The 18,287-nt window shown below is 40.5% G+C and overlaps 1 protein-coding gene across 23 annotated transcripts in view; it reads right to left on the bottom strand.

Moving 5' to 3' along the window:
* Nucleotides 1-35: 35 nt before the first annotated feature.
* LOC116951355 (myelin transcription factor 1-like) overlaps nucleotides 36-18,287 on the bottom strand; it is a 291,238-nt gene continuing 272,986 nt past the window's right edge. For 13 of the 23 annotated variants that reach the window (XM_032969903.2, XM_032969888.2, XM_032969948.2 and 10 more), the window contains 5 exons: nucleotides 18,062-18,286; nucleotides 13,512-13,603; nucleotides 5,601-5,704; nucleotides 4,589-4,732; nucleotides 36-3,410 (listed from right to left, as the gene is read on the bottom strand). In XM_032969903.2, coding sequence (XP_032825794.1) covers nucleotides 3,270-3,410; nucleotides 4,589-4,732; nucleotides 5,601-5,704; nucleotides 13,512-13,603; nucleotides 18,062-18,286 — 706 coding nt within the window. In that variant the 3' untranslated portion in view covers nucleotides 36-3,269. The remainder of the gene's footprint in view (nucleotides 3,411-4,588; nucleotides 4,733-5,600; nucleotides 5,705-13,511; nucleotides 13,604-18,061; nucleotide 18,287) is intronic. The other 10 variants (XM_032969932.2, XM_032969983.2, XM_032970022.2 and 7 more) reach the window with 6 other exon arrangements.

The raw sequence follows: 18,287 nt of genomic DNA, 5'->3' as shown, positions 1-18,287 counted from the left end.
ACAATGTATAACATGTACGCAACCACATACGATAGTGCCTTCGAGTGACTTTATTAAATTTATCACAATCCACTGATATTGACATTTGGCTGCTTAACTTAACAGCTACAGCAAACATTATGAACGACACTAAATGCGACATGAACAAGTGCATTTGTCAACATTAGAATCAAACTGTTTATCAAGTGTAAGGATTTTATATCCCTACTCAATTTTCAATAAATATGGTCCAGTTTCTGTTATAATCCACATATTCTGATGGAATAGGAATGTAACATATATGTTACAGCACTTATTACCAAAAAAATAAACTTTTTTTTCACCCAACAATAAATTATGTCTTCACAAAATATCACAGTACCGTACTTTTTTAAAACGTAATTACAAATGGAAAACCCAAAAATGATAAATCTATTTTTTGGAAATTAATTGAGAATGTACAGTTTTACAGCTTCGTCTTAAGCCTATTAACATACCAAAATGCATTTTGTTTTTCATCTTATAAGCAAGGAAAATTGGGCCTATGCATAAACTTGTGCTTCAAGGCTGATGCAGAATAAACAAAGCACATTCACTTTTACTTCAAACAAATCAGGCATGCTACAGGTATTGCTTAAGCAGAATCAAAATAAGGGTTCAATAACCCTGCATTATATATACAGATAACCAAAAAAGTAAAATATGGATTCTGAAAATGTGTCCTGTTTCTATTAACGGCCATTATAATTCACATATAAATCCAAAGAGGAGAGGTATTCTGGTAAACTATTTCATTTTGTTGCTTGCAGCAATTGTTTTTACACCTATATTCATATTTTTGTTGGTTATTACCAACATGTCTTCATACAAATACCAAAATGCCTGAGGAAGTTTTTTTTAAGTACTTTTAAGTAATTTTTTTTAAACTCCTCCTGGATGTGAATCTGATGCTATGGGTGCATTGTACAACTTGTCCTTGCAAAACACATATACTGTACATGCAAGGATATTACAACTGTACTACATTTGTCATCAACTACGTATATGGAATACTCTGTTTAATCGTGTGGTTTAGGTGTCAGGGTGGGTAGTGGTGAGAGTAAGGGGACGGGGGGGGGTACAGGAGAGGGGGGCTGGAGAGTAAGTGGGGGCGGTGTGGTGGGAGACAGTTCAAAATCTGGGGGGGGGGGAGGTGGGGTAGGAGAGGAGGGGGGGCAGCGCACACATTGAAAAAGCAAACTACGAAACGGGTCAAGGCACGGGACAAGCACCACACAGAGCACTTTGACAAAGTGTGCTATAGATAAAAAGCGGTAGCAAGCAGCAAGATAGGTTCCGGGGATGGGAGGGGATTAGTAAAATCATCGAGCAAAAACGGGAGTCATACCGAAGGAGCCGTTCAGGCATCGTGGGAAAATAAAGTGCTTAACACATCCTACCTTAGTGCCAATGTCATTCTTTTCCAAAAACTACTTACAATTGTTTTTATAAACAACATACTGTACTTCAATGTAGATATCATTGCTCTGGTTCCAATACATCAGAAATATAAATAATGTTGTAAGAGGCTCCCGAATATAACCCTCAGTTGTGGATGACTTCATGGCATAATACAGAATAATACGGAATTAGCGGGGCCCAGTTTCGTGGCTGTACGCGTGGGTCCTTTCGCGGAGAAGTGGGGTAGCGAAAATTCTGAACGAACGGATCGATCGTCGGGATCGGTTATTGGCGCGTGTGCTTAACTCGCATTAAACGTGCTAATTACTCTCACTGCCTCGCCTTTGGTCCACGACGGCCCAAACGATTCGGCTACAACACGTCCGGAATGCACTGACGATGCAGACGCCGTGCCCGCTTGTCAGACCCAGGCACAGCCAAATGTTCCCTCAACCGAACCAACGTCACTGTGAACTTGCAATCACTTCCTATACGCGAGCTCGAGAGAAAAACACTTCACAGAAAATATTACCTTTCCGTGACATCGACGGCGGAGGCTGCCACTCAATAAAATGTCATTTGAAACATAAAAAGTATAAAATGTTCAATTATATTTAAAAAAAAAATTCTGGGGATTTTCAGTCATTTTGTAATTTGATTTGCAACATTACCATACATAGAAAACATGTGAATATTTTCAAATTAAGCAAGTGGCATGTCTTATCTGATTGCACAGATAACGAGATTTGTTTAATGGTGCACAAACCGTTTGGAAACATAGACAATAGAGTGAGTTACGTTTTATACAATGTAATGTGTAAAAATATCTAATTTTTCATCGATTCAAACGTGTTAAAAATTAACATAAGATGTAAAAGTAACACGTACTATATTGTCCATATTTCTACAATTCTGTCTTGCAGATAACATATCGATCGAAGCGGGCCGGAAAGACCGTGCCATTCTGCTCGTGAAGCCAAACAGGATGCCGTACGTGAGCAGCAGGTACAAGGAGAGAAACCCCGACTACAAAATAAGATCCTGGTATGAAACAGGATTATCGTAACACAGATGACTAAAGCATATAAGCGCCATGCTGTTATATGTTTGTCAAGGTAGTGCGATACACTCATTTGTAATCAATATATTCAGTTATTTTCACAATTTTACAGGAACAAAATTCACATTTAAGTGCCATCACCTTACATTTTTACATTATCCACAAATGTAGCTTTCAGAAATGTCAATTGCTAAGCAATATTACAAATAGCAATGTAAAATACTCCCATTCTAAAAAATAGCATTCTATTAAACTTAAATAACAAGTACAACGTCACCCTTAAAATTCACCATTGCAGAGCTAACAAAATACTAGATAACTTTAAAAATTATGTAATGCAGCAAAAATGGCTGGAATGATTATCTTTTAATAAAATTCACTGTTAGATAGGTACCTTGCTTCACAAATATTTGTGATACATCATCATCATTATTGTGCATCAGTACATATCGCGACCTCACCTCTAAGTACGTCATTTAAAACCCACGAGAACTCATATATTTCTGCATTTTTTTCAGTGTGTTTATAATACGTGAATGTTTTTTTTATAATTGAACACACTAGCTGCCAATGTGCAAGCAATATAAAAGCCATTAAATGATGACATTTTAAAAGCCAGCAGCAGGGCCATCCAATACCTAGGATTTTATAAACAGGTCTTACATCATACAGTGAATCAAAGTGCTGTAAAAGTCACACATTTTAGGAACTTTTTTTTTCGAAGGAAAAGAATGAGAACACTTTCAGACATTAATGCAGAAATGGGCCTTCTTTCTTCATTCTATCGGCATTAAACTTGGATACCTTTCACGGCCTGCTTGATGCTATCCAAGAGGTTTTTGTTTTCCGGGTTATGGTAGTGCTCCTGGTTGCTGTATACGTCTGTCAGCTTTGTCACGTAGGTGTCAAAATTCTGTTCATTGATCGGATCCTGTGGGTACAACAAAACACAAAAGTATTTCCACAAACGTCGAAACAATGAGTAAAAGCAACGCTCTTTCACAACTCGGGAATGCAAGTTACCAGCAGCACAGACACTTCAACATTGACCGCAGACCCAGCGTGAGCTCCTCATTGATATTAACATAACGATTCAAAGTGGGTTAACTCGGACTACTTTCGTTGTTATAAGGGCGCGGGTTCACTCCGCTAATCTTTCTCCAGCAAGAAGATGAGACACGTACATTGCTCTGTCTCCACTGCTTCGCTTCACTGGCAGCTCATCTCCGTCTGATACAGTGGCATGCTTGTGCAAGCGCCTTGCGCACAAGGACCCGTGACATTTAAAGTCGCACGTGTTGCTTGTTAGCGTTGTCGTCTATCACTGGTGCACGGGGGTAAAGTTTGTACTTTAGTGTCTGATTACAAGGCCCTTCAGCGTAGCATAATACGTGTTATGATGGAAGGCCATGGTCCTAAACCTATTATATATTCTCTATTAAGGCCACGGTCTTACTGACGAATGAGTTGAGTTTCTTTGTTGCGCTGGTGCACCACTGCTAACATAACATCAACAATAATTTGTTAAATTATGAACGGTTCCTTTTATAATAGACATTACTAAACTATGCTGTTGCTACCAACTTGGATTTAGATCCTTAAATGACACGTACATAAAGGCTTATAGTTTCCAGAATGGATGGGTGAGGGGTATAATAACATTTGAGTACCAAAGGCTAAAAACAGCCTCAGTTACATTTTGCTGCCAACATGGAATTGTAATCTGGTGATTATTATCACAGTGAATACGTGTTACTCATTGGATAGTTAATACCTTTTAATAAGCATAAAGGTTTTCTGAATATCAGTAAAAACATTGAAACAAATATATTACTTGAGAATATACAGCATTTCATCACTGCAATGCTAGATGATGGCCTCTCCATGCCATGTCGAGCTCTGGGATTGCTTTCTTGACCATACTTCACCACGCTGGTCAGTCAGATATCACTCACCACTAATGTTAGCCATGCCAGGAATCTTACTCAGGACTCCGGGTAACTACTGCACACACACACTCCCCCTCCCCCCTCCCACCCATAATTAATCGTTACGCTGTAAATTTAACTGGGCAATGTTTCCGGCCAATGTTCCGGTTCCTATCCTCACCATGCTGGGAAGACGCACCCCAGACAGACTGCTGATCAGAGTCTGACTCAGGCTGGACAGCTCGCTCAGAAGGGTCTCGCTCTGCCCCTCCATCCGACTGTTTTTCTCTTGCGATGATTTCAGATTGTCCTCGAGACTGGTGATCTGAAAATTAATTTGTCAAACAAAAGCACTGAGAAGGTGTGCAAATGATGACGATTTGCACGTGTTCAGCGCTTACGTGCCGTGTGGCGTATCAAAGCACCTCTCAGCACAATATTCCCTCATTTGTGATGTTATACCTCGTCGTACCTTTTCACAACTCGAAAACGTGAGCCAGGGTTTAACTTTATGGTCCTACATCCTGAAACTGAATATTCTCCAATAAGAAAATGATATTAAAGGATGCATTGTTTGCCTGAGGGGGCAATATGAAACTCATATTTATTATTTTGAGATTTCTACGGGTGATGGTTGATGCTTGTACGGCCTTTAACCTCTACGCTTCTTCTGATTGGTTCACGCTGGGACATGAAGATCAGAAATGCGGCTGAGCGAGAACTCGGGCCGATGGTCGCCCCTTCGTTCATTTCACAAATGAAACAACCACCCAGAAGCCTCCTCTTAACCCAGTACTATGTATGTTGAACTTCTTTCACACTGTACGTAGCCAACCGTGCTAATCAGAGGTGCGGGGGAAGGGCAACAAACCAAACACAAAAAGCAGTTCTAAAGGAATTAGTTTTAAAATCTAGATGATTTAAAATTGCATAGCTCCAATGACTTCCTTATATCTGAAGCGCGTTCCAGACGGCCGCAGAAGTGTATCTGACAGCCCCGCACGATGCGGTGACCACCTTTGTTCGATGGTTAGCCAAACGCCACTGCGAGGATGACCAGAGTTCGCGTGATGACGGTTAATGCCCCTTGACGAGATTAGCAATGCATTGTGGTTCATTCGGGGCGAGCACTCTGTGTGCGATGAGTGTGAATCATTGCACACGCCATCAGGGTCCGTGGCCTTGCCCCTCACCTGCGTCCGTAGTTTGATCATCTCCACTTCCACATGCGAGTTGGATTCTCCCAGATCTTTGATTTCCTCGTAAAGGTGCTTGACCTCCTCGTCGTTCTCTATGCCTGCGAGAGACAACAACAACAAAAGCCACACAACTTGAAATGTCACGGATTCCAACGGTGGGTAGATTATGCCATGTATTGCATTGTAAAATAATACGCACTCAGGTTATCGCATTAACACCATCTTACACCATTTCAGATGTACTGACAGTCATCATAACAACCAATTAAATGATCTATAGGAATGACTTGATTTAAATAAAGCTGAAAAGTTGGAGTCAAGATAAATATGACCAAAACAAAAGATTACTAAACTAAATAAAACGATTCTTGGAAGGACACAGTAGGAAAACTCAGAAAAATATGTAAAGCAATGTAACGACCGGTGCATATTTACAGCCATGAAATGGCTCGGAAGCATGACCAGTGAAACATGAAATCGAGCACAATCTGACAATTAAACAACAACAAAAAACGCATGGAAAGGTGCACACTTTGAATTACACTGAATGACAGAGACACTCAATGGCTTAGACAACAAATTAAAATTAGAGACATCCACTATTATTAATAAGAGTGGGCATGGGCAGGACGTGTTACTCGTGGGGATGATGGCTGGCTGATAAAGAGAAGATGGCGATGGGATGCAGCCTGAGGGGAACATGCTCCTGAGAGGGCATTCACCACGGAGATGAGGCAATGCAATCAGAAGCGAGATGGATTGTTACATCGCGAGGTCGCAAAAGATGGATTGTAGCATTGCGAGGTCACGAGAGATGGATTGTTACATTGCGAGGTCACGACAAATGGATTGTTACATTGCTTGGTCACGAGAAATGGATTGTTACATTGCGAGGTCACGAGAAATGGATTGTTACATTGCGAGGTCACGACAGATGGATTGTTACATTACGAGGTCACGACAGATGGATTGTTACATCGCGAGGTCGCAAAAAATGGATTGTTACATCGCGAGATCACAAGAAATGGATTGTTACATCGCGAGGTCACGACAGACAGATTCTTACATTGCGAGGTCGCGACAGATGGATTGTTACATCGCGAAGTCACGACAGATGGATTGTTACATTGCGAGGTCACAACAGATGGATTGTTACATCGCGAGGTCACGAGAGATGGATTGTTACATCGCGAGGTCACGACAGATGGATTGTTACATCACGAGGTCACGACAGATGGATTGTTACATCGCGAGGTCACGACAGATGGATTGTTACATTGCAAGGTCACGACAGATGGATTGTTACATCGCGAGGTCACGACAGATGGATTGTTACATCGCAAGGTCACGACAGATGGATTGTTACATCGCGAGGTCACGAGAAATGGATTGTTACATCGCGAGGTCATAACAGATGGATTGTTACATCGCAAGGTCACGACAGATGGATTGTTACATCGCGAGGTCACGAGAAATGGATTGTTACATCGCGAGGTCACGAGAAATGGATTGTTACATCGCGAGGTCACGAGAAATGGATTGTTACATCGCGAGGTCACGAGAGATGGATTGTTACATTGCGAGGTTACGACAGATGGATTGTTACATCGCGAGGTCACGACAGATGGATTGTTACATCGCGAGGTCACGACAGATGGATTGTTACATCGCGAGGTCATGACAGATGGATTGTTACATCGCTAGGTCACGACAGATGGATTGTTACATCGTGAGGTCACGAGAGATGGATTGTTACATCGCGAGGTCATGACAGATGGATTGTTACATCGCGAGGTCACGACAGATGGATTCTTACATCGCGAGGTCATGGGAGATGGATTGTTACATTGCGAGGTCATGGGAGATGGATTGTTACATCGCGAGGTCATGGGAGATGGATTCTTACATCGCTAGGTCACGAGAGATGGCAATGGCTTGGGAAGGCCTTCGTCCAGTGGTGGATATATCATGGCTGATGATGAATACCATCTAGAATGCTTAATATCATCTCCCGGTCGCGCACAATCATGTTGCTGAGTATGCTAGAGCCGAGGCACATTTAAAAGTGTACTTATATTCTATATTGGTATATATTAGCTTCTTGATTTATTACAAAATGACAGGAAGCCACCTAGAAGACAATAAAGTCAACCGTGACGTCACTTCAACGTAGTTTTGTTCTCTCCCATTGCACAATACAAAGTTGAGAGTATCTGAACATCGGTCACGGCAACTCTTATTCACCGCAACTGTCGAATATTGACAAGACACAGAGGCTGCACATGACCGTGGCGTTTCGTGGAAGCTGCAACAAGTAAAAAGCAGAAGCGTTTTTGAAATGCAGTGATTGAGTCGGGGACAACAAACGCCACGAATCTCTTTTCATGGTTTCTCATTCAAATAAAGTCAGACTGGTCGCGGCTTTGTCCAGTTTAACACCGTGACATTTCCAATTTGTGTTGTGTTATTACGCATTCCGTATAACTTGTCTACGTTAAACAGGCAACACGTACACATAATCATAGAAACCAGAGCAGGAAACATAAGGAGGTATTGCATGAAGATGAGTTTCATGTAAAAATGTTTTATATTTGACGTCAAATCACGGATAAGTTGCTTTAAATGTGGCAAGTGCACTTGATGTTTGCAAATACTGTACACGAAATATAACAAACTACAACCACGCATCATAATGTAATCACTTTTAGTTTATTAAATATAAAATCACTCCCACAGTGCTGGAAACTCATTTCTTTAAAATTGCTTTTGGTGCTTAGTTTGTTGTCCTTCCCCCGCACCTCCGATTTGCATGGTTGGCTACGTACGGTGTGAAAGAAGGTCAACATACATAGATATACACGTGCCTCACATAGCGTTGATCTAATTGTGCACTATGTACAGATGTCTGACTCCTCAAAGAACATCAACTCTATATACGAAAAGCAGTTGATATGCATGGCGTAGATGTCATGGTGCAGGATATTCCAACTCCCCCTACGGATGAGTATATCTCGATGCGTACTCTATGTCATAACTAGGGTGCCAGGAGGGGCATTCAGTCCCTGCTTTAGTGATGTTTCCGCACGCAGACTCATTTCACTTGGGAAAATATTATTTGTTTGTCATGGATATTCGGATTAAAATTCCAACATGGAACAGAAAAATAATAATAATAAAAAATTGCAAGATTCCAGTCAGAATTTACCAGTGCAGATTTTCTCGATGGAAACAATTTCCTGAACTTGCCAGCCAGCTTGTTCTGACAAGCGCAAGCAACAGCAGATAAAGACAGCAGCCAGAGCTTTCAAGGATGTGGCCGCAAAAGGCACAGCGATAATCACCCAGAGCTTCATGTTGAATTTTGGGTACGCTGAAGTTAGTCTACTCTTCTGTCAATAGCATGCCTCTCCCCGAGTTGGAAAGTCAGAGTGTGTGTGTGAAACAAAGATGAGATATGCAATGGAAACTGTGGATATTTTTATTCTCATTCTCACAGTTACTTATTCAACGTTATATTCAGGCCCTTTTAAATGACAATGTTCAATATTGGCCTTAATTGGAGTGGCCACTGGGTGACGCTGGAGGCAAATGCCAATATCTGGATAATGAGTCTTCACTATTTAGTTAATGGATCTCACTTGTGACATTTACCAACGAAAAGAATATTTAATTCTATCAGTTCAGTCACCAATGAAAATGCACTAAAAATATATAAATATGATTTTGGCCTTAAAGAAATTCCCAATGTGAAGTCTTAATTGCTTGAACCTCCATTTGACTATCAATGTGAGTACTGTGTAGAGACTCGTGCATGGCAACCACGTGAGAAAATAGTCACAGCAAGAATTAAGTTAAGAGGAAGCATTAAAGTAAGATGAGAGGGCTAACAAAGATCCGTGATTATGAAATTGCAATGGCTTGCTTTTTTACTGTGCGCACATTTGCACTGTAGATAAATGGCGCATTTGTGTTCAGCGCAGCCACTCCTTAATAGTTCATAAGGTTCCTGTTTGTGGTGCCTCTTGTGACCTGTTGCTGATACAACAGTAACCGGTCTTCTCCTTCTGTTCCACTATTGCTCATCTCTGTGGACGCCAACACTCCTTGTGACTTGTTAGGAGTCTGTGGACCTTTGGTTAAGAGTCCTTGGTGTAACAATTACAGGTAACGCCTCTCATCTGCAACCTCATCCCACCACTAAACCATGCATAACATCAGTTATCTTGTAATAAATCATTAGGCTTCCTACATCATCACCAACAGCCATGCTCTATCCACTGCTTGATGAAGGCTTCTCCATATCTTCACCAACCTTCGTGGGCCTGCAATGCCACAATCCATCTCGTTACTGTGCATGAGGAGCTGACTTGATCGCTCCATCTCCGCGGGAGTGTCATCCTCTCGAGCGTTTTCTCTCCGTCGGCTGCCATAGGCTCCCTGCCTGTCTTGTGTGAAAGATTGACATCATGTCTTCCGATCCCATGATGAGGAGCAATGTTGCACACAGGTGTCAACACTAAAGGGATGGAATCTTGAGCTAACCTTGCCTTGAATATTAACTAATTATCTTACAACCGTGAGCTCAGCGCCGCACCCAGTGAGCTTTCCCCAACATCCAGAACGGGCAAGGATAATGGGCTGCACCAGCGAAAGAGCAGGTCAAAGATAGAGACAACTGGAAGACTAATTCCCCAGGTCATGCTTGCAAATGATACTCATCCTGGCCTCTTGAGATTTCACCTGGTTAAACACTAAATAAACTTGCATGTAAGGGAATATGATAACCAACTGAAAATGCTTTCAAATATACAGTAAAACCTTGGATTGCGAGCATAATTCGTTCCGGAAACGTGTTTGTAATCCAAAGCACTCGTATATCAAAGCACTTAGTATATCAGTTATGATCACGTGATGCTCGGCTGTACAAAGCGTATACGTGCTACTCGTATTGCAAGACCCTCGCTCGTTTATCAAATTAATATTTATTTAAAAATTTTGCTCGTCTTGCAAAACACTCGCAGACCAAGTTACTCGCAATCCAAGGTTTTACTGTATTATACAATTTGTAGGACAAATGTGCTACAAATATGCTATAGGTTGATTTAAAATCTCTTGATATTTTGAATGCTAATTTGTTTCCTGGACAATGTATAAAACATTTTTGGTCTACCCCGACATTATATAAAATTGTAAGATTATTTAATTTCACATTCACTTGAGGATTTAAAATTAAAAAAAAACGTAATTTTTGAGTACTTGATGTTTGATGAAAATATCTCCACTTATTTATAAGTTGGATCAATTTTTTAATAAAACTTAAAAAGAAAATTACACGATCGTTTTAGACTATGCGCGACATATGAAACGCAGGCAATCATACGCTTCCTCATATAACTGTATCGTCCTCAAAGCTCACATTTAAATGTTCTTAAGGAGTACATTTTTTTCATCAAAAGCCTCACTCTAAAATCATTACAATTTGAATCAACTGTAGAAAAGTGCATCCGTCCAATGCGTTAGGTAAATCATGATTACTTACCACATCACAAGGTCTATACAGACTTTGATGACAGATATTTTTATGCTTGATGCTCAAGTCGCTAAGAATACAACTGTATCTATACTGCTATGAATATGTATCCAGAAGCGCGGTTAAATGGGCTCAATGCAGCACAATTGCGCAGCACTGGTACAACATTATCATAATGTACCAAAAATAAAAAAAATAAGCGCATGCATGATTGCAATGAATAACGTTGAAGTCATTTTATAATTCTATTAATAGTGGGGTTTTTTTTTTACAATTAAAAATAATGAAATGCATCGCCAGCCACACTTTGAACACAAAACCATCAGATCTCAAGGTAGGGCCCATATATTGATCTATACAGAAACATCTGGCTACTTGGCATTAACTCACAGATTCCATGATTACTTTAGTAAACATAGGTTATATAAAGTCTGATAGCTAAAGAGAATAACAAATATTTTATAGAGGTAGTTAACGAATAAATGACCTCTGCATACATTCTGTAAGTGATATAATTGACCCAGAATACAAATTGAGGTTGTATTGGATTGGTCACGATTGACTTCAGACAGAGTCTCAACTGTGCACCGCCATTATTATTAACGTGATTACTGCACAAGAATAATGACTAAAATATATAATGTATTAAACAATCCCACTTATGTATAGTAAGAATATATCGTTTTAAAATCATTTTATAGATGACCAATATAAATCCGAACCAATAAGAGAGAACCACAACACATAATAAGTGGCTACTTTAAATTTACTGATATTTTTGAGTGACTAAGTACTAAACATTTACAACTTATTAAATGACTCCATTTTCAGTCACAGAATTGGTTACTGGGTGACATAAATTGATTTCTACAAGTTAACCCACCCCATGGATTATGTCCAGGATCAGTAAAAAGGTTATCATATTATTACGTAATTAAAATATCAACCGGTAAGCAAGTAACTACTTATACAGGGGGGTAATAATTCAAATAAAATGTTTCCATGTAGAATCACCTAATCGAGGTTGACGCAACATGTAACCATCATAAATTTTAACACACAAACAAGAAAAGGTGTACTAAGCATTATTTTTCAGGTCACACAAAAGTTAGGTTAACTAAATTAATCCACGGTTCTCGAGGTTTATGTATTTATATTGCTGTGTCGTGATACAAGATGGTACTGGATCCCCATGGTTACGTATTCTATTGTGGATATTCGAGACATTAATACAGAATCATACAAACGTTTAAAATCAAATCAGGGGATGGAAAATTTACCAGCATAGGAATCGGGCTCCAGATTTGAATTTGATTCTAAAACGGTCAAATGTGACAGACCAGGAACATTCAGTTGTAATTAATTTCTAATTACAGTACTGTGTTGAGTAATGCATTAAATAATATATTACTTTACGAGCAACTAAAAACATGCGTTTAATACTTATGCAATAAAAATAAACTACTTGAAATATAATTGTTCTTTTGGATTTAATCATCAAAGATGTAAAAATGTACATCTGTCTCCCATTGCCGCTACCAAGCCGTCGATGAGGCATGCACGCTTGGCAGTTGAATAATTGATGCTCGACACCTGGCTGAGCATGCATTTTGATAATATGAAATCAATGCAAATACAGTGAACAAAAGTTTATGATGTATATCTTTAGGTATTCTTAGCTCTTTCGGTAAAGTCACGTTGAAGGGAAACAATAAAATAATAAAATATATATAAAACAATAAAATTCTCACGACGTTTCGACCATAACACAAACGGTCATCATCAGGTGTGAAAAACCAACGGCAAGAAACATTTGAAAGAAGTGGCGGTTTGTATTTATTTATTTTTAAACGGTGTATTTTATTGTTTTATATATTTTTATTATTTTATTATTTCCCTTCAACGTGACTTTACCGAAAGGGCTAAGAATATGAATTACTGCAGTCACGAAAGCTTTAAATCAAAATATATCTTTAGGGTTTAAAGCATTTCTTATAACCAAATTTCACGTTCGGGCCTACCCAGCATGCACCCTCCTGCGTATGCTGTAGACGCATTGTGACGTCAGGCTGACACATCTGCTTATCAATCAATTAAATATGTATTTAACGGCACCCTCATTAAACCAAGGCGCTGCACATAAACTATCAATACAACTTTAAAGCCATGCAAACAGAATAATAACATTCATGTTAACCTAAAAAAAAAAAAACCCATAAATTTGGCGACGCCATATACGTCTTCGTGTGTATACGCCAGGCTGAGCACGTAACTTTTTAAGGTCTTTCTTTTTGAAGTGGTGGACGGTCAAAGAGAGATTTTCTCCAACCCAGCATGCACCCTCCTGCCACTGGGCTTCGTGGCAGTCAACTCACCATTTGAGGCTCGCAGTTTGATCGTCATCATCTCTTCCCCTGAGAGCTTGGCCTTCTTCATGGCGAAAGTCGCTCTGGGACAACCTGACAGGCTGCCAAGCCCAACCCAGACACACAACATGTGTTCATATTTTCAGGTGCTAGCTTTGGTATAAAGCCATCGAAGCACTAAAGTCAACCAAAGTTATCATGTTTCTTTCCTCTCTCTGAAGGTGAACTCAAAAAGGCTTGACAAATTGATTTACAAAAAAGTTTATGAGTTTTACAATGCAGGTAACTTGTGCGCTAAATTCATTTTAAATGCTTTAATCTCTTGCTGGAAATGTACACGTTTGTACTTTGCCTCACGTGTTTACTTTTTTACGTTATTTTTTTTATAGGTATTTGACAACCTAAAATGTTCAACGGAAATCTTTAGAGAGATAGAACAACTGACATTTGTGCCAATTAAGCTGCAAAGCCTGCAAGGCACGAGTGCCGTGAAGACTGCCATGAGCATTTGAACGCAATCCTCCACCCCGCACACAGCTCTGGCTAAAATGAAGCTCTTCTATTCGGGAGCAACAAAAAAAACGCCCAATAGCACTAAATTCAGTGCATTCATATTTTTACAAGACAGTAATTAAGTCGACCAGCCATCATCTCTTCTATCAACATGTCAAGCTCACTTACCTTCCTCAAAAAGTCAACATGTATGTCTCTGATTTGTGTTTCATCTCTTATTTCTGCCTCAGTGAAATCCCAAGCATGCGCCTCTCCATGCTTCTTCTCACACTTTTGCACGCTTGTTCATTTTCTTTGTCAGTGTTTCTTTATATATATATTTTTAAAAAAACTTATCATGTGCATGCAACCGCTAATGTGTACCATCAATCTACAATTCTCTCATCTCTTTCATTTCACTCATCTGTATTTATTTATGTCTCAGTAAGCAAATTATCCATACAGGTCAGTGTTCAGCAGGCAACTCCAAGAGCCTCTGTAGACCAGACGTTACCCACAGACCACCCTAGGTAACCCCCAGCTTTGCAGTGCAACAGGAGAGACCGGCATGCAACGGGGTTAAAGTGAATGTGATTCTGAGAAGCATAAATCTAAGCACCTTCCAGTGCTTTTAGTCATGCGCAATTGAGATGTTTTAACATTATTCCGAGATGAAAATGTGGCCACCTTAAATTGGATGAATTTAATAGAAAAAGGGGTGCTCCTTTTTGCGTGTCGTAATAATATATTTTTTATTATACAAATCACAGCGGTGAGTGGATGAACCAGGGCTGTCCCAACTACTCCCTGGGGATACATTTATATGGCTCATGGCATCACTCAAACTTTTCACCAGCTGTAAGCACTTGCTCTAAATCAAATGTTCGCTGTATATTCTCAAATATCTCCTCTTTCCACATATTGTTTTAAATCTCTCGTATATCTCACACTCATCTTTAGATTACACCACCCTCATATTGCTCTTCTGAATACATCTCCCATCCATCTCGTATCTCTCTGCTGAATACAGCACATCTATCTCTGATATGTCAGCATTGATATTTTGTTGTGCTGTATTAAAATACATTGCAGACCTGAGCACTGCATTATTACACAGGAATCCAAACCTCTTACAGTAGCTAACAGTTGTTATGCCCTCTTTGTGTTTGCATTAAATAGAGTCGACTCTATGCTGATATCCAGAACAATCTGGAAACCATAATTTTCGAATTTGGGCTTCAAAAAATGGCCTGGAGGTTGATTGGTATCCCATATGTGGCAGCGTCAAGGGTCAAGCCTAGAGTTCTACGTTGGTTGTCTCTGGCTCTGCAATTAAAACTATACAATAGCCATTGGTGAACCAAGTAATATGCCTCGTGTGGAGTTTGATGTGAAAACCAATAGGAAAAAGCCAAAGAAAAATGCCAGTTACTAGTTTAATATATGCTGCGAATTTGAAGATATGTTTTTTTTTGGGGGGGGGGAAACCCCACTCCTGTTACTTAATAAAACATAACAACTGCAGTATATTGCGCTCAATGTAGAAGAACAAAAAAAAACATCTGCTAAACGTTGTCTGCAATTGCCAAGTTTGGCATTATAAGTCTTCTCACTACCATTTGTGCAAATTAGAATACAGTGCCACACTGCAGCAGCGGGGTGACACAATGAGGAGGAGGTACAGTCTGACTTTGTAGAAATGAGAAACCAGGGAGAAGAAAACACTGTCGTGCATAGAGCACCACCCATGACAAACACCACGAGTAATGCCACACACTTTCCCATGTCCACCGAACGTATCAAAATGTACTTTGTTATTCTTTGAATGCATGTATTTCAAAATGGAGTTCTCATACCTGTCAACCCCTTATCAGTGCCTCCCCTTATTACAGACCAATTCAGACCTTATTGGTCACCCCGTGCCCCTTATAAATGTCAACGTTCATCCTGCACAAGGGAGAAACAAAATCAAATAGGCAAACATTTTTGTTCACTCAATTTCCCTGTACAAGAATACGGCTAAACCGTATGGGTTGACAGGTATGAGTTCTGTATAGTCTGTACAACACAGCATGGCAATGTCTGATTTACTTTGCACTCATCCAATCCTGAGATTGTGCAAGAAGGAACACTGCTAAAATCAAATGACCCTTCGCTTGAAATAAGCGTTGTCTTCCGGGTACTGTGCTGTTGATTTATATTAAAAGGAGATGCAAGTCCTGTACACTTATACCAATAAAGTAACAAGACTTTAATAGACAGGAGATCTACATTTCTTCTCATTATCAGTGCTTCCCAACCTTAAAACATATTTGTATGGTGTGTCTTTAAATGAAATATTATTAAAACGAATATATTTTTTTTATTTTACCAGGTAAGGCCCACTGAGCTGTATAGGTCTTTTTCAGAAGCGACCTGGCCACAATTTCATAGCTCAGGACCCGGAGAAAATTCCACGCGACCACAGGGAGAGACAGAGACCGCAAACTCCAAATATACAGCAGGTGTCAGAGTCAGGATTGAACTCACGACCTCCTGTATACCAGGCAAAGGAGTTAACATCTCCTAGCCACCGTATCATGACCACGATGACATTCATGCCATGTCTGCTGTAGCTGTTGCGAACTTCACCATCAACCCTAAACATGCAGAGATCCCCATTATAAAAAATAAAAGTGGGTAACATCACCAAGATTCATGATGCCTTACGTATCCCCTGCATCGCTGTAGGAGATACGAGGCAAACGCTGCTCTAACGTTGTGAGTTGAAGGATTCCCCAAAGGTCCTTAAATTGAGATATTCATTGTGGGGCTACCCCCAAATAAAACGAACTAAATTGGAGAAAGTTGTCCCAATGCACAGGTCATGGTGCCAGTGGCTGGCAACGGTGTCACGTGAAGCACAGCTCTGCTCACCTTGTCTCATACGAGGGAAGTGAAGTGTGTGGAGGTTAACTCTGATGATGATGATTGTAATCAAGTCAGGGTGCTGATGTGATACAGCATGAGGCTGCCCTATAGATGCCACGCTACGGGGAAACACAGACTGCAGAGAATCCCAGGGTGATGCCTCATTTCCAAACGTTTGTGTTTGTGGCCATGTCCTCCCATTCAGTTGATGGACAGGAAAAATAATTTCTCAATTAGCAATGAGACATATTATTGGTATATGCCTGTACACACAGACAGAGTTGTAGGGCTGGAAGAGACGATGTTTAAATTTACTGTCCACCAAAAATGGTTGTTGTCTCTTACGGGGAATTTCCATCACACTTTTGATTTACTATATTACGATTTGACCTTCGGTGAGTTAGATGGATGGTAAAGTAGGATTCAGAATTATGTTTTTCAATGCACTTTAAACGTGTCACTCGACCCTGTCAACTCTAATTGAAGTACTTAAGTTATCTCATACACCTGACCAACAGAATTTGCACCCAACAAATGCATATCAAGATAAGTATTAACATATCGTCTACTCAAACAACCGGTACACGCTTGTCTCATAAAGCATTGCTCGGAAACAGTGGCAAGTACGGTAAAAGCTCTCAAAGCCAGACTCGGGTGACCCGGAATTTGGAGTATGCCGGAAAAGGGTACAAAAAGATAAAAACAAAATGAAGGGTAATTTTTTTAAAAAAATACTCTTCCCGCGATACTATCTTGCACTAATGAAGTTGTGCAAGGAAGCATACGGTATTCTGCGGTCGGTAACTAATTATGTGTATAAGTTAGTTACAGCGTACTTAACTTACAAGTAAAATGTTTCAAAGACAAGTGTCAGGTCGCGACCAGCAGAACGTGTGGCGGGCTGCGCGGCCGGTGTCCACGTGGCAACCCCGCGCTCGCTCCTTTTTTTATTCTGCTTTTATTTTCGTGAACTAATCTCTGTCGTTTCAAATCTCGCCAAGATTGTCTTAACCCAGCCACTTCGGCGACGTCTACAATCACGGATAGTTACTTGTCACAATCAGCGCAAGCCAAAAAAGTACCATGCTCATTACACCCGAGAAAGCACGGTGACGTTCCTCCCAAAGCCTCGTGACTTACAGGGAAGCCAAACTTACCTGCGGTGGGTGAGAAAGCTGCCATAGGCATGGCCTGATCCGTCGCATCCCGGCGTGGGGCAGGAGACGCCATCTCCCTTGCTGGCCTTCCATGGGACCACTTGCGGCCCGCTGAGAAAGCGTTCGTGCTGGCGCTTGGTGGCGATGGGACATCCGGAGGCACTGCGGTGCGACACGTACTTGCCTGTCACATGGCCCTGCCCATCGCAGCCCGGCACAGGGCACC

This window comes from Petromyzon marinus, chromosome 3, assembly GCF_048934315.1.
Source record: "Petromyzon marinus isolate PM22_M1 ecotype Great Lakes invasive population chromosome 3, UKy_Petmar_22M1.pri1.0, whole genome shotgun sequence".
Classification (NCBI taxonomy): Eukaryota; Metazoa; Chordata; class Hyperoartia; order Petromyzontiformes; family Petromyzontidae; genus Petromyzon; species Petromyzon marinus.
The sequence above is the reverse complement of the archived record's forward strand: the minus strand, read 5'-3'. Positions and strand labels throughout refer to the sequence as shown.